Below are 21,000 nucleotides of genomic sequence, written 5' to 3' on the forward strand. Positions count from 1 at the left end.
ACTCCCAAAATTCCTCAGCCAGCGTGCGAGTTAAAGTCCACAAGTCATAAAAGGGCCAAGTTTGAAGACCCCTGCTATATGCCATTTTTCTCCAAGCTAGGCCATATAAACACTGGTACTTTTCCAGCTCTGAATGCCATCGTGTTGTCTGTGTAGTGGAATCTCCAGCTATATTAAGAGGGAGGAGTCAAAAAGGGCCCACGTTTAGAGTCATTGCACTGCAGTAAGTGGTACCAGCTGGACACCCCCCAGCCACCACCACCCCAGAATACTTAGAAGCCATATCTCACCATTCCCAAGGGAATACAGTCTGGCCAGATTCTTGTAACATAGTTGATTAACAGTAAAACTATTGTTGAAATTCTTCGCGAGTTCCGGTTTGTCTACCTCCTGCAAATTCATGGAAGATGATTTTCAAAATCTGATGTGAACTGCCAAGCTCAAGATTCTGTGGTTCTCAGTTTAAGTTAAGACAGCTGGGTCATTCATTCCATTTTTGAAATATTGTGCTTTACCTACCCATCAAATGAAAACTGTCTTTCGCCATTTAAATCTATTTTTCTGTGGCCTACTTTCTGGACATCAAGACATGGATTCTTTTTGTATTCTTTTGTCGGATGTTATAAATTTATATATTATGAATTTATATGGCTGCCTGCTCACTAGAGATATCCTGAGCAGCCAAGAAATCATTAAAATCAGTTGTTAGAAATAATGATTGGAAGGAATTGTGTGTTGAAATTTTAAAAAAAAGAATTCATTTCAGGATTAAAAATAAAACATATTTAAGATGGATTTAAGATGACAACTACTTAATAGAAAGGAAAGCACAATTTTGCAAATCCCCATTTCTTTTTTTCTCTATTTATTTTCTATCCCTGTCTGAACCCCTTAGTCTTGTCCTCTCTTGGCTATATACATCCAGTTCCTCCAATCTCTCTTCACAGGGCTTAAAAACTAACTCTCTGATCATCCTCACTGCCCTCTCCAAATCCGGAGAGTGGAAAGTGATGCCAAGAACTGGATACCATATAGCATTTGTCCATCATAGAAAGTAGTAGAAGAATCAATCCTTAGGATTTGGAAATATTTGTTTATCCAGCCTAAAATAGCATTTGTCCTTTAAAAAAACATAATAGTTGGTACCTTGAAAATAACTATCTTTGGTGGCAACACAAATTGCACAAATCTTAAAATCCCTTCTTGTTCTTTCCACATGTAAATAACCAGCCTTTGAATTCTGATGTTTTTTTTGTACAATGATTTAATATACATATAAAAAAAATCAAACAAAATATAGTCAAGCATTTTAAGCAATGCATACATTCTTTGTATCTGCATGTCCAGATAAGCTAAGAAAAACTAAGTTGTCTTTGGTAGTGCACCTAGTAGTTTGCCTTGATATGAAAAAGCCTCACAGGATAGTGAAAAAGAGAGCTTGTGGATAGCTCATTTATGGGAAGCCTTCAGGCAGGAATTCAAAAGTTTGAGGACCTCCCATGCTCCCAAACAAACTTTTGCTGCAAAATTAAGGCCTCCTTGAGAAAGGAGATGTCCCTGCTAAATGAACTGTCCAGCCTGTGTTGGGGGCTTTGACAAAACTTCCAGCTTGCACCTTGTAAGATCACAGGGTGGGCCACTAAGGCCCCTTTATGATCTGTGGACTTGCAACTCCCAGAATTCCTGAGCCTGGGAACTGAAGTCCGCAGGACATAAAGGGGCCATAGCTGCCCATCCCTGTTGTTAGGTGAACGCAGGGTTGGATTTGTATAGTCCACTTAATGTATACGACAGAAGCTGCTCAAGATTTTGCCAGCATTTATCTAAGATGAGAATTACTGTTCTATTTTACACAGCACCGATTTTGCTGGTGGCTCCGGAGACAACAGACGCATGAATGTATGACTTGGATGTATTGTGCAAGTTGATATAACAGTTCTTACATCTGGGGGGAAAGAGGCAAACACTGGTGAATTTTAGAGGCTTTTATATTGTGAATATACCCTCATGCACACATTTATATACACGTGAACTGTCTGTGCATGCACACTACATACTTGTTAAAAAAAAGCAATCTCAAAAAGATATACATGGATAGCACATAGCAGCTTACATCCAATTATGTACAAGGTTTCACAGTTAGAGCTTTCTTTTGAAAAAGCTATTCCACAATTTCGGGAAACAGGCCTACTCTGTTGTTTTTCTATAAATAATACCTTTAGAAATTCAATGTGGTCAATATTTGGGATCTTGATTATCTTTTCTCAGGAAATAAAGCCATGTTAAAACCCGTGGACCACTGAAGCTCAAAAGGCTTTTTAAAAAGCCTGATGCTGTTTTATTCATTTCTGATTGTTTTTCTAACTCCGGTAGCAAAGGAAAGAGATGATGGCCGAGGGAACAGGCAAGGTCTCCACTTTTCTTGTAGGCATTACCCGTCTGATAGCCATCCGACACAAATGCTGGAGGCTGGGGATGTGTTTAGGAGAGGTCCAGAAATACGCACTTCCGTCCTGGGTTCTGAAAGAAAAAAACATCCATAAGAAATGAATTAAGTACCATGCACTTGCTTTTTCTCCAAAGAATATGAGTTGTAGTATAGACTGCCATCCTCATCCTCAGCTGGAGGGGGTGGAATCCAATCTCTATATAGAGCAGTGTTTCTTGACCTTGGCAAGTGTAAGATGTTGGATGAGTGCAAAGTGTAGCTGTATGAGCTATGCTGGGTGCCCAAAGGGGGGCAAAATAACATCCTTGCTTTGTGAACTGCATTGGATGCTGGTTTGCTTCTGGATCCAGTTCAAGATGTTAGATATAAACCTATAATGCCATAGCTGGTATAGGGCTACCTACAAAACTGGCTTTGCTCCATCGTATCCCACTTGATCAGGCAAGGAAGGTACGTTGTAAACCCCTTCAGTCAAAAAATCCAACTGGTGGGATCTAGGAAGAGAGCCTTCTCTGCTGTTGCCCCCCTCCACAATGGAATATCCTTCTCATGGAGGTGAAGCCCCCTCCCCGCTTTCCTGCTTTTCCATAAAGGAGTGGAATTGCATGGGAGGCACAAAAGACCATCCAATCATGGAGCTGGTTGGTGCTATGAGACCCCTCCCTCTGCTTTTATTAATCAATTTTAACAGCTAAATTGCCTTCTTGGAATTTTTTGTCGCTTTGAAATTGTTATAGTTTTGTGATCTCATCACTTTTTAAATCTTAGCTCAATTTCAATATTTTAATTATAATGTTATTTACTATTTTATATGATACTGTTGCCCAGGGCTCCTCTTTAAGGGAGATGCATGGTCTACAAATATGAAATATTACATACATACATACATACATACATACATGTTTTCTTACTCTTGCTAGAGGACAATGTTGGATCCGGAAATACCCATCTAACTCATCTGCTGCCAAAGTTATTAATATCCCCCAGCTAACGATTATGCAACTTCTGTCATACCAAATACTTTTTTAAAAATAGCCAAATCTTGAGAGATTGCCAATCTTGGCTAACTGTAGGATGCCCTACAAAACAGAGCCTGTATGATGTTATGGGGTCAGAAAAGGACCTGGCAGATGGACATGCTTTGTATTCTGCATCGGGTTCCTGGAGGATATAAAGGTGGGACCTAACCCTAATAAATAAGCAAACATGGTAGCTCTTCTTTTAAATTTTATGCACTGAGCTGCCCTGCTCCAGTGTTATGAGACTGGGAGGTGACTGTTGTGATTCAGCTCAGCCTGTGGTTCTGGCAGCTGAGTCTGATGATTCTGAAGAGGAGGAGGAGGAGGAGGAGGGGTTTGGAGAGCCTTTGGTGTCAGAGGAAGGTTCTGATACACTGCAGGACTCTCAGCCTGGCCCCTCCCATCTTGTTCCTCCTCAGACTCAGCTGTGTGAGCATGAGGGATTGGAAGATGATCCACAGCTGGCTCTGTTGAGGGATGCTAGGAGCAGGAGGCAATCTAGCAGATCAGAACAGAGGAAAGCAATGAGGCAACTCGGGAGAAGGCAATGAGAAGCCATGCCTTGGGACTGCTGATAAAAGGGGAATGTGTGGGAGGTGCTGGTTGCTGAAGGCAACCGTTTGAAGATCTTCTGCTAGAGTCCTGGTCTGTTATTCTTGTTTAACTCGTTTGAACTTTTCGTTTAACTTTTGTTTGAACTCTTTGTAAATAAATTTGGTTGGGTTTTTTTCCAGCCTGTTGACTATAAAAAGGGGTTGTCCCTGACATTCAAACAGGGCTGGTCGTAGGCTGGAACAGAACAGTGACAGCAGAGCCATATCACTACAAAAAGGAAAGCTATTCGAATGGCGCCAGTTTGATAAAGTGGCAAAGTATCCTAGAAACCAGGATACGGAAAGTTTTAGTCCTGTCTTAGGAATGAAAGCCCACTGGTCTAGTCACTCACTCTCAACCCACTGAGATGGGTTGTTCTTGTTGTGGGGAAAGCAGGAAGAGGAAGGAGTATCATGTATGTTTGCCACCTTGCCACTTATAATAAAAGCGGGATAAAAGTCAAATGAATAGACAAACAAACAAACATAGAAGAGCAAAAGTAAGTGATCATATAATATTTTCTATCGCAAAGTCTCCTTACCCAGCAGCTAAAACACTGCCATCAGTAGAAAAGGCACAGCAAAGTCCATTCTTTAAAGGTGCAACTTGCACAGGGTAATCCTCATCAATTCTCCAGAACCGAACCAGCCTGAAAGAAACAGTAGCAGATAAGTTAGAGGCCTGATTGATATGTCTCTTGCAAAGTGTTTTGCTTCTCCCGTGTGTGAGATGGCCTCCAGAGTTCTTGAAGGAACTGAGGATTCATGAAAACAACATCAATTCACGGATTAGGTGTGGCTACGGATCAACCAATTGGATCCAAACTATAAAAATAATTTTGAGTCCAGGCCAGAACTGTAACCCAAGTAAGCACCTCAGACAAGACCCTTCCTAGTTCTCATAAAGATAAAGAGAGGAAGGGGGGAGGGAAACACATTCAGACTTGCAAAATTTTGTTAATTAAAACTTTATAATAAAAGTGATAATGTATACATTGTTTTCCTAGTTTTGTGTATGTGGGAGGGCTGACACCTGCTAAGCAACAAACCATGATATTTAAACTACAACTGGTTCTTGCAAAATACTCATCCAAAGGCAGACAAAGCAAAAATTGGCTTCGCATAACATGTACATGCAACCATGTACAATCCAAAGTAATACACGCCTTTATAGGAGCAAAGGGAAAGTTATTTTTCTTGCTGAAACGGAACACTGAGGCTTGTTTTTTATTTCTGTGCTTGAAGTCTCATGCTTCCACACAGCTTTGGTGATGGGCAGGGAACTGTCCCCTTGTACCCCAAACCAATTTACGGTCATTTTGTGAAATATGCAACTAAAATATGCACTACCTTGGTGGAGCAGTGGGCTGATGCCTCCTTAAGTAACACCAGCTGCCTGCAATTAGTGCAGGTTCGCATCCCACCAGGCTCAAGGTTGACTCAGCCTTCCATCCTTCCGAGGTAGGTAAAATGAGGATCCAGATTGTTGGGGGCAATAAGCTGACTTTGTAATAATGCCGCTTGGGGTGTGTGTGAAAGCCCTAACAAGCAGGCATATACATAGAATGAAGGCTACTGCTAAGCTTGTAAGCCGCCCTGAGTCTTCGGAGAAGGGCGGGATATAAATGTAATAAAAATAAAATAAAAATAAAATAAAATAAAATTGGCCACTGCCAAATAAGATACAATTTGTCTTTATTTAAAAATAGCATTTTGGACTTCAGTAAACTTCGTATGTTCATACCCAAATCTTGTCTTATCTAATTTATGCATCTTCTACTCAACTGTCTATGGAGATTCTAAATCATTTAGGTCATAGTTGCCCCAAGGTGACTTTTTCAAAAGGCAACTGGACTTCCTTGGTTTTTTCCTTGAAAACCTTTTGCTTCTCATCCAAGAAGCTTCTTCAATTCTAAATGACCAGTCAGTTAGAACTGAAAAAGCTTTTTGGATGAGAAGCAAATTGTTTTCAAGAAAGATAAAAAACCAAAAACGTCCAGTTGCCTTTTGGAAAAAAAACACCTTTGGGACTTCCATTCAGCTGTATCTCTAGAAAGTCTTACAGTGACAATGGGCTCTGGCTTATCTTTTCCCCCTGGAGACCATGAAATTGAGAGCATTCTCCCAGGAATGATCTAATGCAGGGGTGTGAAACTGGCAGCCCACAGGCAGGATGCGACACGCGCAGGCCATACCTACCCAGGCTCTGCAAAGGTTAAAACAAAACAACAACATTGTGATATGTGCTCTAATGTGTTGCTAACCAGAACAAATCCCAGTGAAAGATTGCAACTGTACTTGCAAGTGTGATGAACCAGATCTTTTAGATCAGAGGTCTTTAATCTTAGCCCTTTTATGACTTGTGGACTTCAACTCCAGGAATTCCTCAGCCAGCATGGCTGGCTGAGGAATTCTGGGAGTTGAAGTCCACAAGTCATAAAAGAGCCAAGTTTGAAGAGCCCTGTTTTAGACCCATCTTCCTCATCTGCTCCCATTACAATGGCAGGTGATTTTACAGTTTCCTTACTAGCTGAGCTCCAGAGGTCCCCAACTATTTTTCAACATCTGTTAGCAGACAAAAATGTCCAACACATATATAAAGCTGCTACGTTATGCGCTGTGGTTCATTAAACTTTTGACAGTTTTTGCTTTTCCTTTATAATATGAATTAACCTGTGACATTTAATGATTACCGTAGTCACTGAGTCATCACAGTTCTATTTTATTTCCTGAATGGGCGCACTTTCTGATGCAAGTCTTGTGATCTTAATAATAAAAGGAAAACGAAATAAATTGGGAAGGTAATGCTCTGGTTGTAAGGGCCTCAGCAGATCTGTTGCGAGAAAATGTGGCCAAAATGACAAGGTGACCAAATAATATTACACGACAGCTTCTCAACACAACTTCTGCTGAGAGGCAAAAACAAAACTGAGTCTCACTGACTCTCCTGTGGTAACACAATAGGAAGTAAAGGTAGTCCTCGACTTACGACCATAATTGAGCCGAAAGTTTCTGCTGTTGAGACATTTGTTAAGTGAGTTTTGCCCCATTTTACAACCTTACCTCAGTTGTTAAGTGAATCACTGCAGTTGATAAGTTAGTAACACAGTTGTTAAGTGAATCTGGCTTCCCCACTGACTTTGCTTGTCAGAAGGTTGCAAAAGAGGATCACATGACCTTGGGACACAGCAACAGTCATATTTATGAACCAGTTGCCAAGCATCTGAATTTTGATCACTTGATCGTAAGGATGTTGCAAAGGTCATAACTAAAAATGGTCATAAGTCACTTTTTTAGTGCCGTTGTAACTTTGAACAGTCACTGAATGAACTGTTGTTAAGTCAAGGACTACCTGTATGCTCATGGAGAACTAGTGTGCTTGTGCTGACTAAAGAATTTGCTGCAAACATTATTCTTGGGAAAACACCCTGTGCAAACAATTTTCTGCAATCATTTTCCCTTTTTAAAAAAAAACAGAAAACAATTTCCCCATTCAATCCAACAAACCGCATTCAAATCAGAGGTCCCTTTAGATCAGAGATGGGGAACTATGGTTCCTTTATGACCAGTGGACTTCAACTCCCAGAATTCCTGAGCCAGCATGCTCAGGAATTCTGGGAGTTGTACTCTACTGGTCATAAAGGAACCATAGTTCCCCGCCCCCAATCTAGATTATCCCACAACTTTCCCAGACATGGCTGATGAGGATACAAGGCTAATCCATTCTATAACAGCAAGCAGCAACATTTGTTAAATCCTGTCGTGAACACAACAGCTGACACCCTTCCCTTGATTTTTAGGAGAGCTTTCAAAGCATTTTTAAAACCCAACTTTGGCTTTTTAAAAAAATCATTTCCCTCTCTTGCTGATTATACTTGACATTATCTTGCCTCTGGCTCAGTTACTGGATTTACCGAACAAGATTATTTTCTCGACCAGCAAGAACTAGCAAAATCCAGCATGCTTCGTGGTACGTACTTATCATCAGCAAGTGTTGCAATATGCAGTCCATCATGACTGAAAGATACAGATCTGACCCAGCGGTCATTTGCTCCTCCAGCAAATATTGGAGTTGGAGGGGGAAACAGATGCCTGTGGATAAAAACAAAACTTTGTTACATCAAAGCTTTGGAAGCAGTTGCTTTTTATTTAATCATTAAGATTTATAAGAGGTCCCTGTGCTGTGACCAAGTGCTTGAGAATGAAGGAAGACCTATACAGCTATCAAGCTTCAATAGCAGATCTCTTCCAAAATCTTTCCTTTTTAATCTGCATGGACAGAAGCCAACAGTTAAATTAGCATTCTTTCTGTTTACTTTTAAAGGGGAAGAGACGTTGTCAAAAGCATCTTAGGGCTACTTAACAACCTACAAGGCGATTAATTTAAAGCAATGCACCGAATGACATATATGTAGTCCTTGACTTACAACAATTAAGCCCAAAATTTATGTTGCTAAGCGAGACATTTAAGTGAGTTTTGACCCATTTTACAACCTTCTTTGCCACAGTTGTTAAGTGAATCACTGAGGTTGTTAAGTTAGTAGCACGGTTGAAAAGTGAATCTGGATTCCCCATTGACTCTGCTAGTCAGAAGGTCACAGAAGGTGATCTCACAAACCAGGAACACTGCCACTGTCATAAATATGAATCAGTTGCCAAACATTTTAATTTTGATCATGAGATCATGGTGATCTGCAAGGTTTGTGAAAAACGGTCATAAATCAGGTTTTGCCAGTGCCGTCATAACTTCAAACGGTCACTAAACGAACTATTGTAAATCAAGGACCACTTGTATTGATGTGCAGAAGTCATCAAATTACCACCAGCTTTAAAAGTTCACAGAGTCCTAAGGCTCCCAGTGGGCCAGAGCTTTCCTATATTCTTTCGATCTCCAAAATGCTTCCCACTGCTGCCCCATAAGAAGCAGGCACCAGTGCTTGTAGCTGTTTCCAAATTGCCCAGGGAGAGGGGTGGTTTTTTGGGGTGTGCATGTGTGTGTCTAGAGCAGGGGTAGGCAACCTTGGCTCTTTTATGACTCGTGGACTTCAACTCCCAGAATTCCTGAGCCAGCATGGCTCAGCTTGGAAACATCTCCCTTTCTCCTCAGCAATGCTGGCTCAGGAATTCTGGGAGTTGAAGTCCACGAGTCATAAAAGAGCCAAGGTTGCCTACCCCTGGTCTAGAGTAAAGAGAATCTCCAGATGGAAGAAAGGGAAAATCCATTCTGCATGAACAAAATTGAACACATCCTATTATTCCCCTGCTGTCACTGCTTTGCGCCTACACATGCTGATTGGGGAATTCTGGGACTTGAAGTTGCCAAAGTTAAGAAACAGTGGACCAGACCAAGGCACCAACTTACCCAAACTCCATCAATATTGCTCCAATATGGGGGTCCCAGACGTAGACACGGGTGTCGTGAGATGCAGTAGCCAGCAAGGCTCCATCGGGGGAAAACTCACAGGCTACAACATCGTTGTGATGTCCCTCCAATTTTCGGATGAGGGTGTATTTATCCATATTCCAAAGCAATACCTGTAATCAAAACAAGGCCATGTTATAGTTCTGCTCAACTCCAGTGGAAGCATTTTCACACCCTCCAACCCCTCCCCCACCCCAGAGCTTTGTACTAGTACTTGGAATTAAAATTAAAGGCCAAGCGTGATGAATTACTACAATTAAAGAATACGCTCAGTGTCGTACTCTGAATTACAGAAATTAAAGTATACATGCAATATACTAACATGTTAAGTGTTATTCGTAATGTAAGCCAATAATACATAAATGTCAAGTGGAATTTTAACAGTGTAGGATTCTTAACTGAAAGGCATGTAATATTTATCGACTTCTAAAATAACAGTAATAGGGTTAAGGTACTAACATCCCCATTCTGTTCAATTATCTACCCCAAATTTAAGAAATATACAGACAGAAAAAAAAGGAAGGTTAATATATTGTTACTCCCGTGGAATTCCCTGTGAGTTTAAGACCACTTGTTTACAATAGGCTTGGATCGCCAACGACAGCCTACGAAGAGAAACAGATACTGCAAGCAAAAACAGGTATTGTCACAGCCAAATGACATGACTTGGCAAAACAAAAATTAATCCAAGTTACTAAAAGTATGCACATTCTAAGCTTACTTTTAAAGCATAAAAATCAAACATTGCCAGGCTCTTTCCTTAAATAAGGTTTCAATAAATAAGCATTTCTACTGGCAGGGATGGCTCAAATACAGTTCACGTGCATTTAAATGTTTTGTCACATTTCGTCAATTTTAAGCATGTCTGGGAGAATCTAACTATCAAATTTATATTACACATTTCTGTGTATTATGAACAGTCTAGCAACGAAAACAAATCTGCACAGAAGATTGGTTGTGGTTATTTTAATAACAGTTTTTTAAAATATGTATATTACTCTGAGCCTTAAGAATCGGCAGAGCTTTTAAACATACCATTGCACAACATGAATTTGTGCATAATATGTAGAGCAAATGAGTTCTTAAGTCTCCGTTTTGTTACTATAACAAAACTTTCTTAAATCAGCTACAGTAAACTGATAATTGCCTCAAAGTTATGACTCCAACATTCCCTAGGAATGGAAAGCTAAGACATTAAAGTTGGTAATATATATATATATATATTTTAAAAGGAGTCAACGGCTCTCACCAATGAGAAAATAAAAAAGAAAAGAAAGGGAAAAAAAAGCAGAAGGTGGACATCAACCAGCACCTGCGTACGTACAGTACACCCTGCAGTCGAATGCAAGGTTACTTCGTCCTATGGTAAAGTTCGCCTCCAGCCTGGTAGCCGGAGGTGCCAATCTTTCTGCCCAGCTAACACCATTGTGCGCTTGTCTGAGTGGTGCCAGCTTACCCTCAATCACACCAATATTGCTGCCACCACCTGTGACAGGGAAAGCAAGAAGCTTATGGAAAACACACAGCCTAAAAGATCAAGGCATACATCCACATCTGTTCTGTTTAAGACTTTATTGACTAGTCTGCCCTCCCTATGCCGCTGCTTCATAATGTTAAAATATGTTCTCCCCCAACTCCCAGCATGCTAACCTGGCTAAGCTGCTAAGATGAAGCCAGGATTCTTACTAGCCCAGAGGATGGACAACTTGGTCAACGCTGAAGGCCACTGCAGAAGAATGTAAAAATTGACTAATAGCCGCAGAACCCACCAAAAGCCAAAAAATTCTTTTTGCAAGAATTTGGCTGGGGTAAGTCTGTAATTAAGAGCTGTGCAATTAGGCAATGCCATAAAATCAATTCTGAAGTGGTGGCTTTCAAGTATGATACACAACCACATGCCAACTTTTTTCTATTTTTGTTTTAAATAGGATCTATTTAAAGAAATGCTTAGCCCAAAAGCTTTATGATGGTGAATCTAGGCCATCCTCCCAGCTCATTGCAAACCTTGGATTTTACTCATTTTTCCAGGCTTACAGCCAACCATTTATTCTAGAAATTTAACTTTTTGCAGGAAATGTAGAATTCCCGATCCCAACAAAACCTTTGACTCCATATAAATAAGCCTCAGGAGACACAAGTTGCCCACCCGTATACGAGTTCAATCTGGAATTATGGTATATATAAGAAAATCCATCTCACATAGGCTTCTCAAAACTTAATCCCACTGATTAAAACTAATGGATTCCCCTCCCAAGCCAGCTCTACAATTTCCAGTCTTCACAACCTGAATCTCTCAAGATGTTTTTCCAATATCATCACTGACCATTTGCCATCTTGACTGGACTATCCCATGTTAAAGAACATCTGGAGGGAATCAGGTTGGAGAAGGCCCTTTATGTTGAAAATTATCTTAATTCTGAACTTTGCAGCAGGGCATTACAATTTTATTTAAAACTAACATATCATAGCACTCTTTATAAGGCACCAAGACACAAGGGTTGCTTGTAGTTTAAATACCAACCAAGAATACTATTGTATTTTTAAATAGGAGAGCAGCCCAGGCTTTCGGAGGAAAATATAAGAGGCATCAAGAACAAAACATGTTATTTCTACTAATATTAAAACATTTCTTAAAATGGAATTTTTATTTTATTTGTAAAGAATTATGGAACAGATGGAGACATGCAAAAATTCATTTTCTCTGAATCTAAAAGCAATGCAGTGTCAGCTCAGTAACACATAACTGAGCAGCCTTATGCTAATTACTGTAAATATTTTGGTCATGCAAACCCTTACATCATCATCAAAGCAGCATGACACCAAGCACAAACATGTTTTATTTTAAGATTCCAAATTATTCTTTGCTCACAATTGAAATACAAGTTGAAGATCATGAAACTTTGATACCTACTGTTTTATTGGCTCCCACAGAGCAGAGGATGGAAGAATCAGGAGAAAAAGCACAGCTATACACCCAGTTTGGGTGTCCTCTTAATACTTTCATCATATTTCCTGGAAAATTACAGAAGAAAATAGATTGGTATCAATCACTCTCTGAATAATAGTGATTTGGGGCTTTGTCTACATAATTCCCACTATTCTTTGCCTGCCTGAAATTAAACTAGTTGCCCACTTAAAAGGAAGATTTTAACACCATAACCAAGTAAAAATGATGAAAAATCCAAATATCAAAGTGTTATATTATAGAATATACTAGCCCAGTTCTTATCATATTCCCGATGCTAGCAAGACATTGGTCATTCTTTAAAGTGAATAGAAAAAATAATCAGCTTTCCATCTTCTCACCAAGAAGGTGGCACAATTTAAAAAGCACCATCAACGTTTAAAAGTGAATTGTAGCAACTTCCATACAAATATGGAATCCAATTTCAATACATCTGAGGTTGAACCAGGGTGGGTTTCACGTGTACAGAACATCATTTCAAAAATCCACTCAATTTATTTGGAACATGCTGCCGTTACTGAGTAAATGGCTCCCTGGTCTTTTATTATCCCAGATAGTAAAAGGATCTGTAATGTATTTCCTGCCAAGGATCACATATAATCTTTAAGAAGCGTGCTTACAAGGTACAAACCAAAAAGGACTGTGTCTTTTATATGCCTTAATTTTAATTTAAGATAGTATGTGGTAATTTGTGGTGTATTTGTTATTTTACCACAGTGGCAACTTCTAGGAGAATTAGAGCACCCAAGATTTTAGTGACTGTAAGCTCTATAACACAGTTGTCCCTTTCCCGAAAACATACCATCATCCTTTAGGTCCCACACTCGTAATGTTTTGTCTCTTGAGGCCGATACTAGTATCAGGCTGCCATCAGGGGCAAAAGTCAAGTGTCTGACAACTTCAGTATGGTCCATTAAGTTAAGGAGGAGCTTCCCTGTTGGAAAAAATACATTTTAGTCTTCAAATTGCACTTACATCTATGAGCTTGATATTCCATAGTTAAGGCAGAGGACAAAGATCATCCTATGAAATTAGAATAGCTCTTGAAATAGTTTTAAATTAAGAAGCTGTAATAGCTTTTCCTTTTATATTATTATTTGAACATATAATTCATATATATTTATAACTCCTGAAAAGTAATTGTGGTAGCCAATGTCATGAGGCCCAAATTTGTATATTGTGGTCTCCGCTTGCAAGCAACTGAATTTTATTTTATGTTTTATACTATTAATATAGGAAGTTTTAAATCAAATGCATATGCAATCCTACCTACTATTACTACACAATAGCTCAAACACCCTGTAAATTCTGTGGCAAAAAAGATGATGATTTTAGGTAGCACAAGTTTCCACATTCTTTAGCCAAAATAAGGAGTAAATTCTTGCACTGAGCCTTTGAGAAAGAAATATCTATTTTGCCCTCAGCATTCAAAATTCTCATTCCCAAAACAGGCCTAGAACCTCTTCGAGAATTCCTAAAATTTAAAAGTTAAAATACAAACTTGACACCCCTTCCCCCCCAAAGGCTGTCTGTCCATGTTGCCACGCAGAAATGTTTGCTCCTGCAGGAATGGGTAGCCATTCTAAAGTACATGCACTTTTGAGTTCTGACAGCATGTGGCAGGCATTTTCACAAAATGGCTGCCTGAGAAAACCTGCTTATTCATAAAATGTCTGACAAGATAGCCATAGCCAGTTACAAAACAGCCATTTATCAGAGGGTGAATTAGAGGACCAAGATATTCTCTACCGTGATAATGGGATCTTTGTGGGGCCAACACCTGCCCACCCCCATAAATAAGGGGTTTCCCCTATTAGAAAGAGTTTATTTAAAAAATCAGGAGCAGAGAGATTGACAGATAGAATGACAAACATCAGAGAATTTAGTATCCCAGGGATGTGCACACAATGGAACAAATCACTTTAGGATATTCTGCCAAATCATTCAGGGTTGGCTATCGTTCAGCATAAAAAAAATGTTACTGTGGTTCCAGATTTGGGCTGGGGAAAAACATACAGGAATCCCAGATTTTACAAAGGAGAAGGCTGGTGCACCCATGCCTCACTGGTAGATCCTCTGTAATTTTCCTAACATGATTTCTTTCCTCCACTCTGTCCCAGACTCCCACATCTTTGCTTTCTACCTTGCTTTCTACCTTCCCCAACGAACACTCCCACCTGGAAAATTCCGGTTCAGTCTGTATTTGGAACAATCCCCATCCCCCTCGCTCTCTTATCCAGACCAAACATGCATGTTACAGCTTTTATGTGAACCACCCAAAACCAGCTGTGTTTGTACAGAACAGTTTGCGCACACATTATTTTGCATGCATTGTGTTGCCTGTCCCTGACCTTCATGGCAGTCCTTCAAATATTTGAAGGCGGTTATTGTACCACCCCTGGTTGTTTTTTTCTGGTGCTAAACAAATCCAGTTCTTTCAATGTTCCTGTTGATCTCCTATATTTAACTAATGAGGTATTACACATAACTTAGGTTTTTTTTTTAAAAAAAAAAAAACCTCTGATCCCAAACAGGCCTCCTTTAAGTCAATATACTTGAGTTATCTACTGGATAAACTTTATAAAAAGCTGCCAGGATAACTTATCTCCCAAGCAGTTTCAAGATTCTAACACAAAAGCCACTGGTTCAACATTTAAGGCTTATGCAGCACAATGCTGTTTATGTTTCAGTTTTGAAGAATTGGGCATCAAATTGTATTCAGGTTAAATAAAAATTAAACTGGATGAAAATTACAGCTGCAGACACTTTTCAAGAAGTGAAATAATTTATACTAAAGGAACACATACAACAGTGCCTTGGTTTGTAAATAGTGATAAGCCTAATATAAGTAATAGAGAGATGGTCCTTCAAATAACCCGGTCCCAAGTCATGTAGGTGTAAGACTGGTGGAAGCTGTACTATGGCAACATCTGAAGAGGACTAACCTCATTGTCATTTTAGAAGGAAAGCAAGACCCATGAGCTCTGTCAAAATGTCCTTCCTTACCTGTATAGGCATCCCATATTTTGATACGTCCATTGGCTAAGCCTGTTGCTAATAGAAGCTGGTCTTGACCAAATCTGAACCGATGCCATTCTATATTCACACAACGACTCCGTTTCTCAGGTACTGATGATCCAAATGCAAGACTCCAGACTATGTCGCCACAATCTATGACCTGCTCACAGGGCTTGTTTTTCTGGTTGCCATCACTGTTCTGCCTTGAAAGCTTGGAATGATTTAAGTTGGCAAAATTCTTTACACCATGCAATGAGCTGTGGGTGAGAAAATTAAGTGTAAACCTTTCGAAAGAGCAAGGTCCTAAAGGCATGCCAATTTTTTTTTAAATGTCCTGTTACAAAACATTGTAACATCCCAGCTTTTTGGACTTTAAGCCCCAAGAACGTCAAGACGGATAATCACTGACAAGGGATTGTGGTTTTCTAGAAAACACATATAAAACACATACATTCTTTATGGAATTGGTCAGCAGACAACACTAACATCAATCACCCTATAATGAAGAATACTTCAATCCACTGTTTAATACATGAAGAAAGATGATGAATTCTAGCTAGAAGAAAGCATTTTCTGTCTATCCCTAAGAAACAGGCCACTGCTTTGGACACAAACAAAGCAGAGGGCATACCAAGGCCAAGGTAAAAATTAATCCAAAGATTCAAGTCCAAATGTCAACCCACTGAGCTACAACTAGCTTGCTTCATCACGAGGAAGTATGATTTAATTAATTTTTAATTTAATTTAATAACATTTATATACCGCCCTTCTCCCTGAGGACTCAGGGCGGTTCACAGGGCAGAATAAAATAGCAGATACAAACATTAAAAAAAGATTAAACAATTGCCCTAGTTAAAAACAATGGAAATGCAGCGCTAAAAACCCCAAGAAAAATTAAAAATTAAAAGATTAAACTGAAGAACCACATCTTTTTCTTTCATTCCCACAATCCTTTCAGGAAGCACTCTCTAAAGCTTATTGGGTTAGATACTCTCTTCTGAACAGAGCAGCTTTTCCTAAAATGAAGCCGGTAACCAGGGATTTGGGGAATTTATCCAATAGAAGACCAAAAGGTGGAGATGGTTAGAATGGATAATTCCCATGAAGCTAATGAGAAAAGACACAACAAACTTAAACCATATTTTTACCACTGTGTAACAGTGCGGTAAGACATAACACAGATGCATGGTAAGTACAGTAGTGTGTTATGCAGACTTAGATATTGTGGCTTTTTAAAGTTATACTTAATGTGTCATGACATAAGCTATGTGTAAGCAAACCATAATCTAGCACAATGTATATATTCAGACAAAATATAACTGAGTTCAATCTGCTATCTTTCCCTGATATTGTATTTAAGTTAAAAAAAATTCCATAATAGGAAGATTGTAGAAAGGTTTCAGACAAATAATCAAACAGACTTTTCTAAGCCAGCCATACTCACAAGTTCTTAAGGCACTGAGACCAGGGGACAAGCTTTACTATGCGATGGCCTTGTGACCAAGCGAAGTAGGAGCCATCTGGAGCAAAAGCAACTGTCCAGTTCTCACGTCCACACTTCTTATCAAAAGGAGAAGCTGGAGCTAAGAGTTCTCCTACTGTCCGTGATCTTCCTAAAAAATAAGGTTTGTGTGTAAGACATTCAATATATACAACTTCATAACAGAAGTTAAATGTTTTGTGCATGTGTAACCTGATTCTGCTTTCAAGTTACACATGCACAATTCCCCACAACAGAATATATATATATATACACAATTTCAAAGTCAGAAACACGATAAACAACATAAAGCTGAATAGCATCTAAGCATAACATAAAGAAAATGGCTTGTCATTTCAAAAATTACAAAGGATAAAAAGTTGCAATTCCTCTTGCTACCACATGCAGCACAAGTTAGATACTACAATTGAGGATCAGAAACTGTGTGGGTTTTTATTGTTGTTGTTGCTGTGAGTCAGATAAGACTTCTGATGACTACATAGACAAACCCATGAAGGTTTTGGGCAGCATTTTCAGAAGTGGTTCGCCCTTGTCATCTTCCAAAGACAGAGCAAGTGGTCACCCAGCCAGGTGGCTTCATGCTAAAGGGAGGACTTGAACCCAGGTTTCCCTGCTCCTAGACTAGCACCTTAACCATTGGACCAAACTAGATGTAGCAACTGTGAAGTAATTTGTTGCACTATTTATTAATATACTACAATTTAAACAACTTTAGCATCAATGAAAAGTCATATTACTTTACAGATCATTTTACAAAAGCAAACAATTTGCATCCTGTATGTGTTTGAGGTTTTCAAGCAATCTTGTTCCTTTCAAGGACTTGTGAAATTGGATATGGAAGTTTTAGTTTGAGATATTCATACATACTTCCTGAAATTATGATTAGTCTGCTACAGCAGACATGAAGTCTCTTTGGGTACTATAAAGATTAACAAAATTATCAAAAAGCTAAGTAAGGTACAATTAATTTATTCACCTTCTGAATCTGTGCTTCAGTTGAATTCTCATATCTGAATCTGTTATTTTAAACTGCAACCTCTTTTTATGTGTACTGTATACTATAATTTCCTGAGAACATTCATTAAATATGTAGGTAGTCCTCAACTTACAACAGTTCATTTAGTGACTGTTCAAAGTTACAATGGCACTGAAATAAGTGACTTATGACCATTTTTCACATGACCATAGCAGCATCTCCGTGGTCAAATGATCAAAATTCAGATGTTTGGCAACTGACTCATATTTATGATGGCTGCAGTGCTTATGATCAGCTTCTGCAACCTTCTGACAAGCAGTCAATGGAAAAACCAGATTCACTTAACAACCATGTTACTAAACTGCACTGATTCAATTAACAACTACGGCAAGAAGTCATAAAATGGGACAAAACTCACTTAACAAATGTCCTGCTTAGCAACATAAATTCTGGCTTCAACTGTGGTCATAAGTCGAGGACTATCTGCATCAAATATCTACAGAGATTCTCAGTCATCCAGGTCATGGTTGTCCCAAAGGTGCTTTTCAAAAGGCAACTGGACTTTGTTTTTTTCTTTGAAATGTTTCGCTTCTCATCAAAAAAAGGTTCCTTCTTTGGTTCCATTCTTCAGAACCAAAGAAGCTTCTTGGATGAGAAGCAAAATGTCTTCAAAGAAGTCCAGCTGCCTTTGAAAAGCACCTTTGGGATACAGTATAGCAAGCAACACAAAGAATTATTGGCTATTATGTAGGCTGAAGGAAGCATTTTATGCTTTGCCATTATCTAGAGATGAAAGAAAGTGCAGACAATGGCAAAAGTCTTCAACCTTCTAATACTGGCTCCCATTTGATCAAATCCCCAATGCCAGCCTCTTCCTCACCATTACCTCCACTCCCATGTTCCTTGTCCCTTGATTGGGCTCCAAGTCCACTCCCACCCAACCTCCATTTCAATTTGGAACCCAAGTATAAACCAGAGCTAATTTCATTTTCTTCAGCCTTGGTTTCTCCAGATGGCCTAAACCACAAAGCCCACGTCCAAACCCAAAATAGGGTCAACTCATTCCCCAGATGCACCCTGCCAGCTGGAAAACTCCATTCAACAATTACATCTGCTCAACATCCATACATGCCTTCTCCAGACATGTTGGACTACAGTCCACGTCATCTCCTTTTTAGTGTGCAAAGGGGGAATGGTGTGAACCATCTTTCTATAGCTGCAGAGAAGACCACAAAGGCTCTTCTGTTCTTCCGTCAACATGCCCCAACCTCCCCTTCGATCATTACACCCACCCAGATCCTTCAAATAACTGAGGGGTCAAGAGGAGTCTCCTTAGCCACTATTTTTAGAGTGGCAGAGCCGCTAAGGGCAAAGCAATAAGAGCAGGGGTCTTCAAACTTGGCCCTTTTATGACTTGTGGACTTCAACTCCCAGAATTCCTCAGCCAGCCTGCCTGGCTGAGGAATTCTGGGAGTTGAAGTCCATAAGTCATAAAAGGGCCAAGTTTGAAGACCCCTGCAATAGAGTCTCTCTTACGGTGGAGCTATTAGGGTCACCATAACCTTCTCCCTATATATAAATGAAGGGCTGCTTCCAACATCCACCCAGATGCAATTCCCCTGAAATGGATTGGATCATTCCTATTAAGGCTGAAGGAACCTGACCCCACATCAAGTTCCTCTTCTCCGGCTTGCAAAGGGCTTCTTTGCGTTGCTTTCTTCGCCCGTACACAATTATTCCTTTTAAGACATGCCGAAGCGCTGACACTTATGTTTATTTATATTACACAAATACAAGCATGCCCCGACGAGGTAAGCCAGGGGTCTTCAAACTTGGCCCTTTTATGACTTGTGGACTTCAACTCCCAGAATTCCTCAGCCAGCAAAGCTGGCTGAGGAATTCTGGGAGTTGAAGTCCACAAGTCATAAAAGGGCCAAGTTTGAAGACCCCTGAGGTAAGCCATGCCTACTGTGAACCATTGTTCTTCCCAAGAAAACGAAGCTTTTGTTCGCAAGGCAGCAGAGCCAGGCATTTCAAACGTTGCTTCTTGAAGTGGCCTTAAGGGCCAGCCTAGATAGATTTGCCCTTCCCCAACCTGGCGCCCGCCAGACTGGTTAGGCTCCCCGCATTTATTTGTCTCCCCGGTGACTGAGACCAAACATCAGCTGCAAACCAAATAATCGGGAAAATGCCAGACGGGAGGAAATCCGAGCTTACTTACCTGGGAGTAAGGCCGTCCCTAACGAAATCGAGCATTTCTTTTAAGCAAGCATCCAGAACATGAAACTACCCTCGCGCAGGCCGACCAATACACCCAAAGGATTTCCTTCAACGGTCCCCGCCGTTTATTAACCATAACCCTGGCAACGAAACTTTTTTTTTTTTAAAAAAAAAGTGAATTGGCTCTTTCTTACCAATGAGCTTCTCGTTAACACTCGGAGGAAAGCTGGCCATCTACGGGGCGGCCCTTCACTTCGGCTCTGAATAAGATTTTTTTAAACAAAATAAAACAAACGGTGGAGGGGGGAGAAAAAAAAAAGGACAGATCCGCCAGCCTCTCCCACTCGCAGCCAAAGAAAGACAGACAAAATGGCCGGCGCGGAAAGCCTTATAAAAAAGGGGGCGTGGCTTGGCGGGAATCGGCCAAGCCGCGCCCCTGCGTGAAGGGCGTGGAGCGAGGAGAGGAAAGAGGCTCGTTCGGTCTTCCGCTCAGCCCCTTAACGCAGGGGTCTTCAAACTTGGCCCTTTTATGACTTGTGGACTTCAACTCCCAGAATTCCTCAGCCAGCAAAGCTGGCTGAGGAATTCTGGGAGTTGAAGTCCACAAGTCATAAAAGGGCCAAGTTTGAAGACCCCTGCCTTAACGGGATGAAATACCTCCCCCCCCTTATTTAGCTAGAATACGACAGGCCCCTCAGAGAAGATGCTGCATTGGAAGAGTCCATTATGTGAAGAAAAGGAGGCATAGAGGCTATTACAAAGGCAAAGGAAATAGTTAAAGCGGGGTTTTTTTTCTCAATGCATTGGGGCATTAATTTCCACTCTGATTGAACTCTG

General features: G+C 40.1%; 1 protein-coding gene across 1 annotated transcript; it reads right to left on the bottom strand.

The window, feature by feature from the left end:
* Positions 1 to 1,244: 1,244 nt before the first annotated feature.
* On the bottom strand, positions 1,245 to 20,512 carry WSB1 (WD repeat and SOCS box containing 1). The gene is made up of 9 exons (XM_083348938.1): positions 20,358 to 20,512; positions 16,911 to 17,079; positions 15,455 to 15,723; positions 13,251 to 13,382; positions 12,395 to 12,495; positions 9,424 to 9,596; positions 8,040 to 8,153; positions 4,604 to 4,711; positions 1,245 to 2,520 (listed from the first exon to the last, which is right to left on the bottom strand). Exons 1-9 carry the CDS (start codon positions 20,395 to 20,397, stop codon positions 2,361 to 2,363), a joined length of 1,266 nt encoding a protein of 421 aa, XP_083205064.1. The 5' UTR covers positions 20,398 to 20,512; the 3' UTR covers positions 1,245 to 2,360.
* Between the last annotated feature and the right edge of the window lie 488 nt (positions 20,513 to 21,000).

Source organism: Vipera ursinii (genome assembly GCF_947247035.1).
Source record: "Vipera ursinii genome assembly, chromosome: 1".
Lineage (NCBI taxonomy): Eukaryota > Metazoa > Chordata > Lepidosauria > Squamata > Viperidae > Vipera > Vipera ursinii.

What these genes read in the sequence shown, in the direction of transcription:
- WSB1 (XM_083348938.1), bottom strand. Translation starts at nt 20,397, where the DNA reads ATGGCCAGCTTTCCTCCGAGTGTTAACGAGAAGCTCATTG. An exon ending in TCTCAGTGCCTTAAGAACTT is followed by an intron (nt 15,724 to 16,910) that starts GTGAGTATGGCT and finishes TCTCACCCACAG; the next exon opens with CTCATTGCATGGTGTAAAGA. An exon ending in GGCAGTGTTTTAGCTGCTGG is followed by an intron (nt 2,521 to 4,603) that starts GTAAGGAGACTT and finishes TTTTTCTTTCAG; the next exon opens with AACCCAGGACGGAAGTGCGT.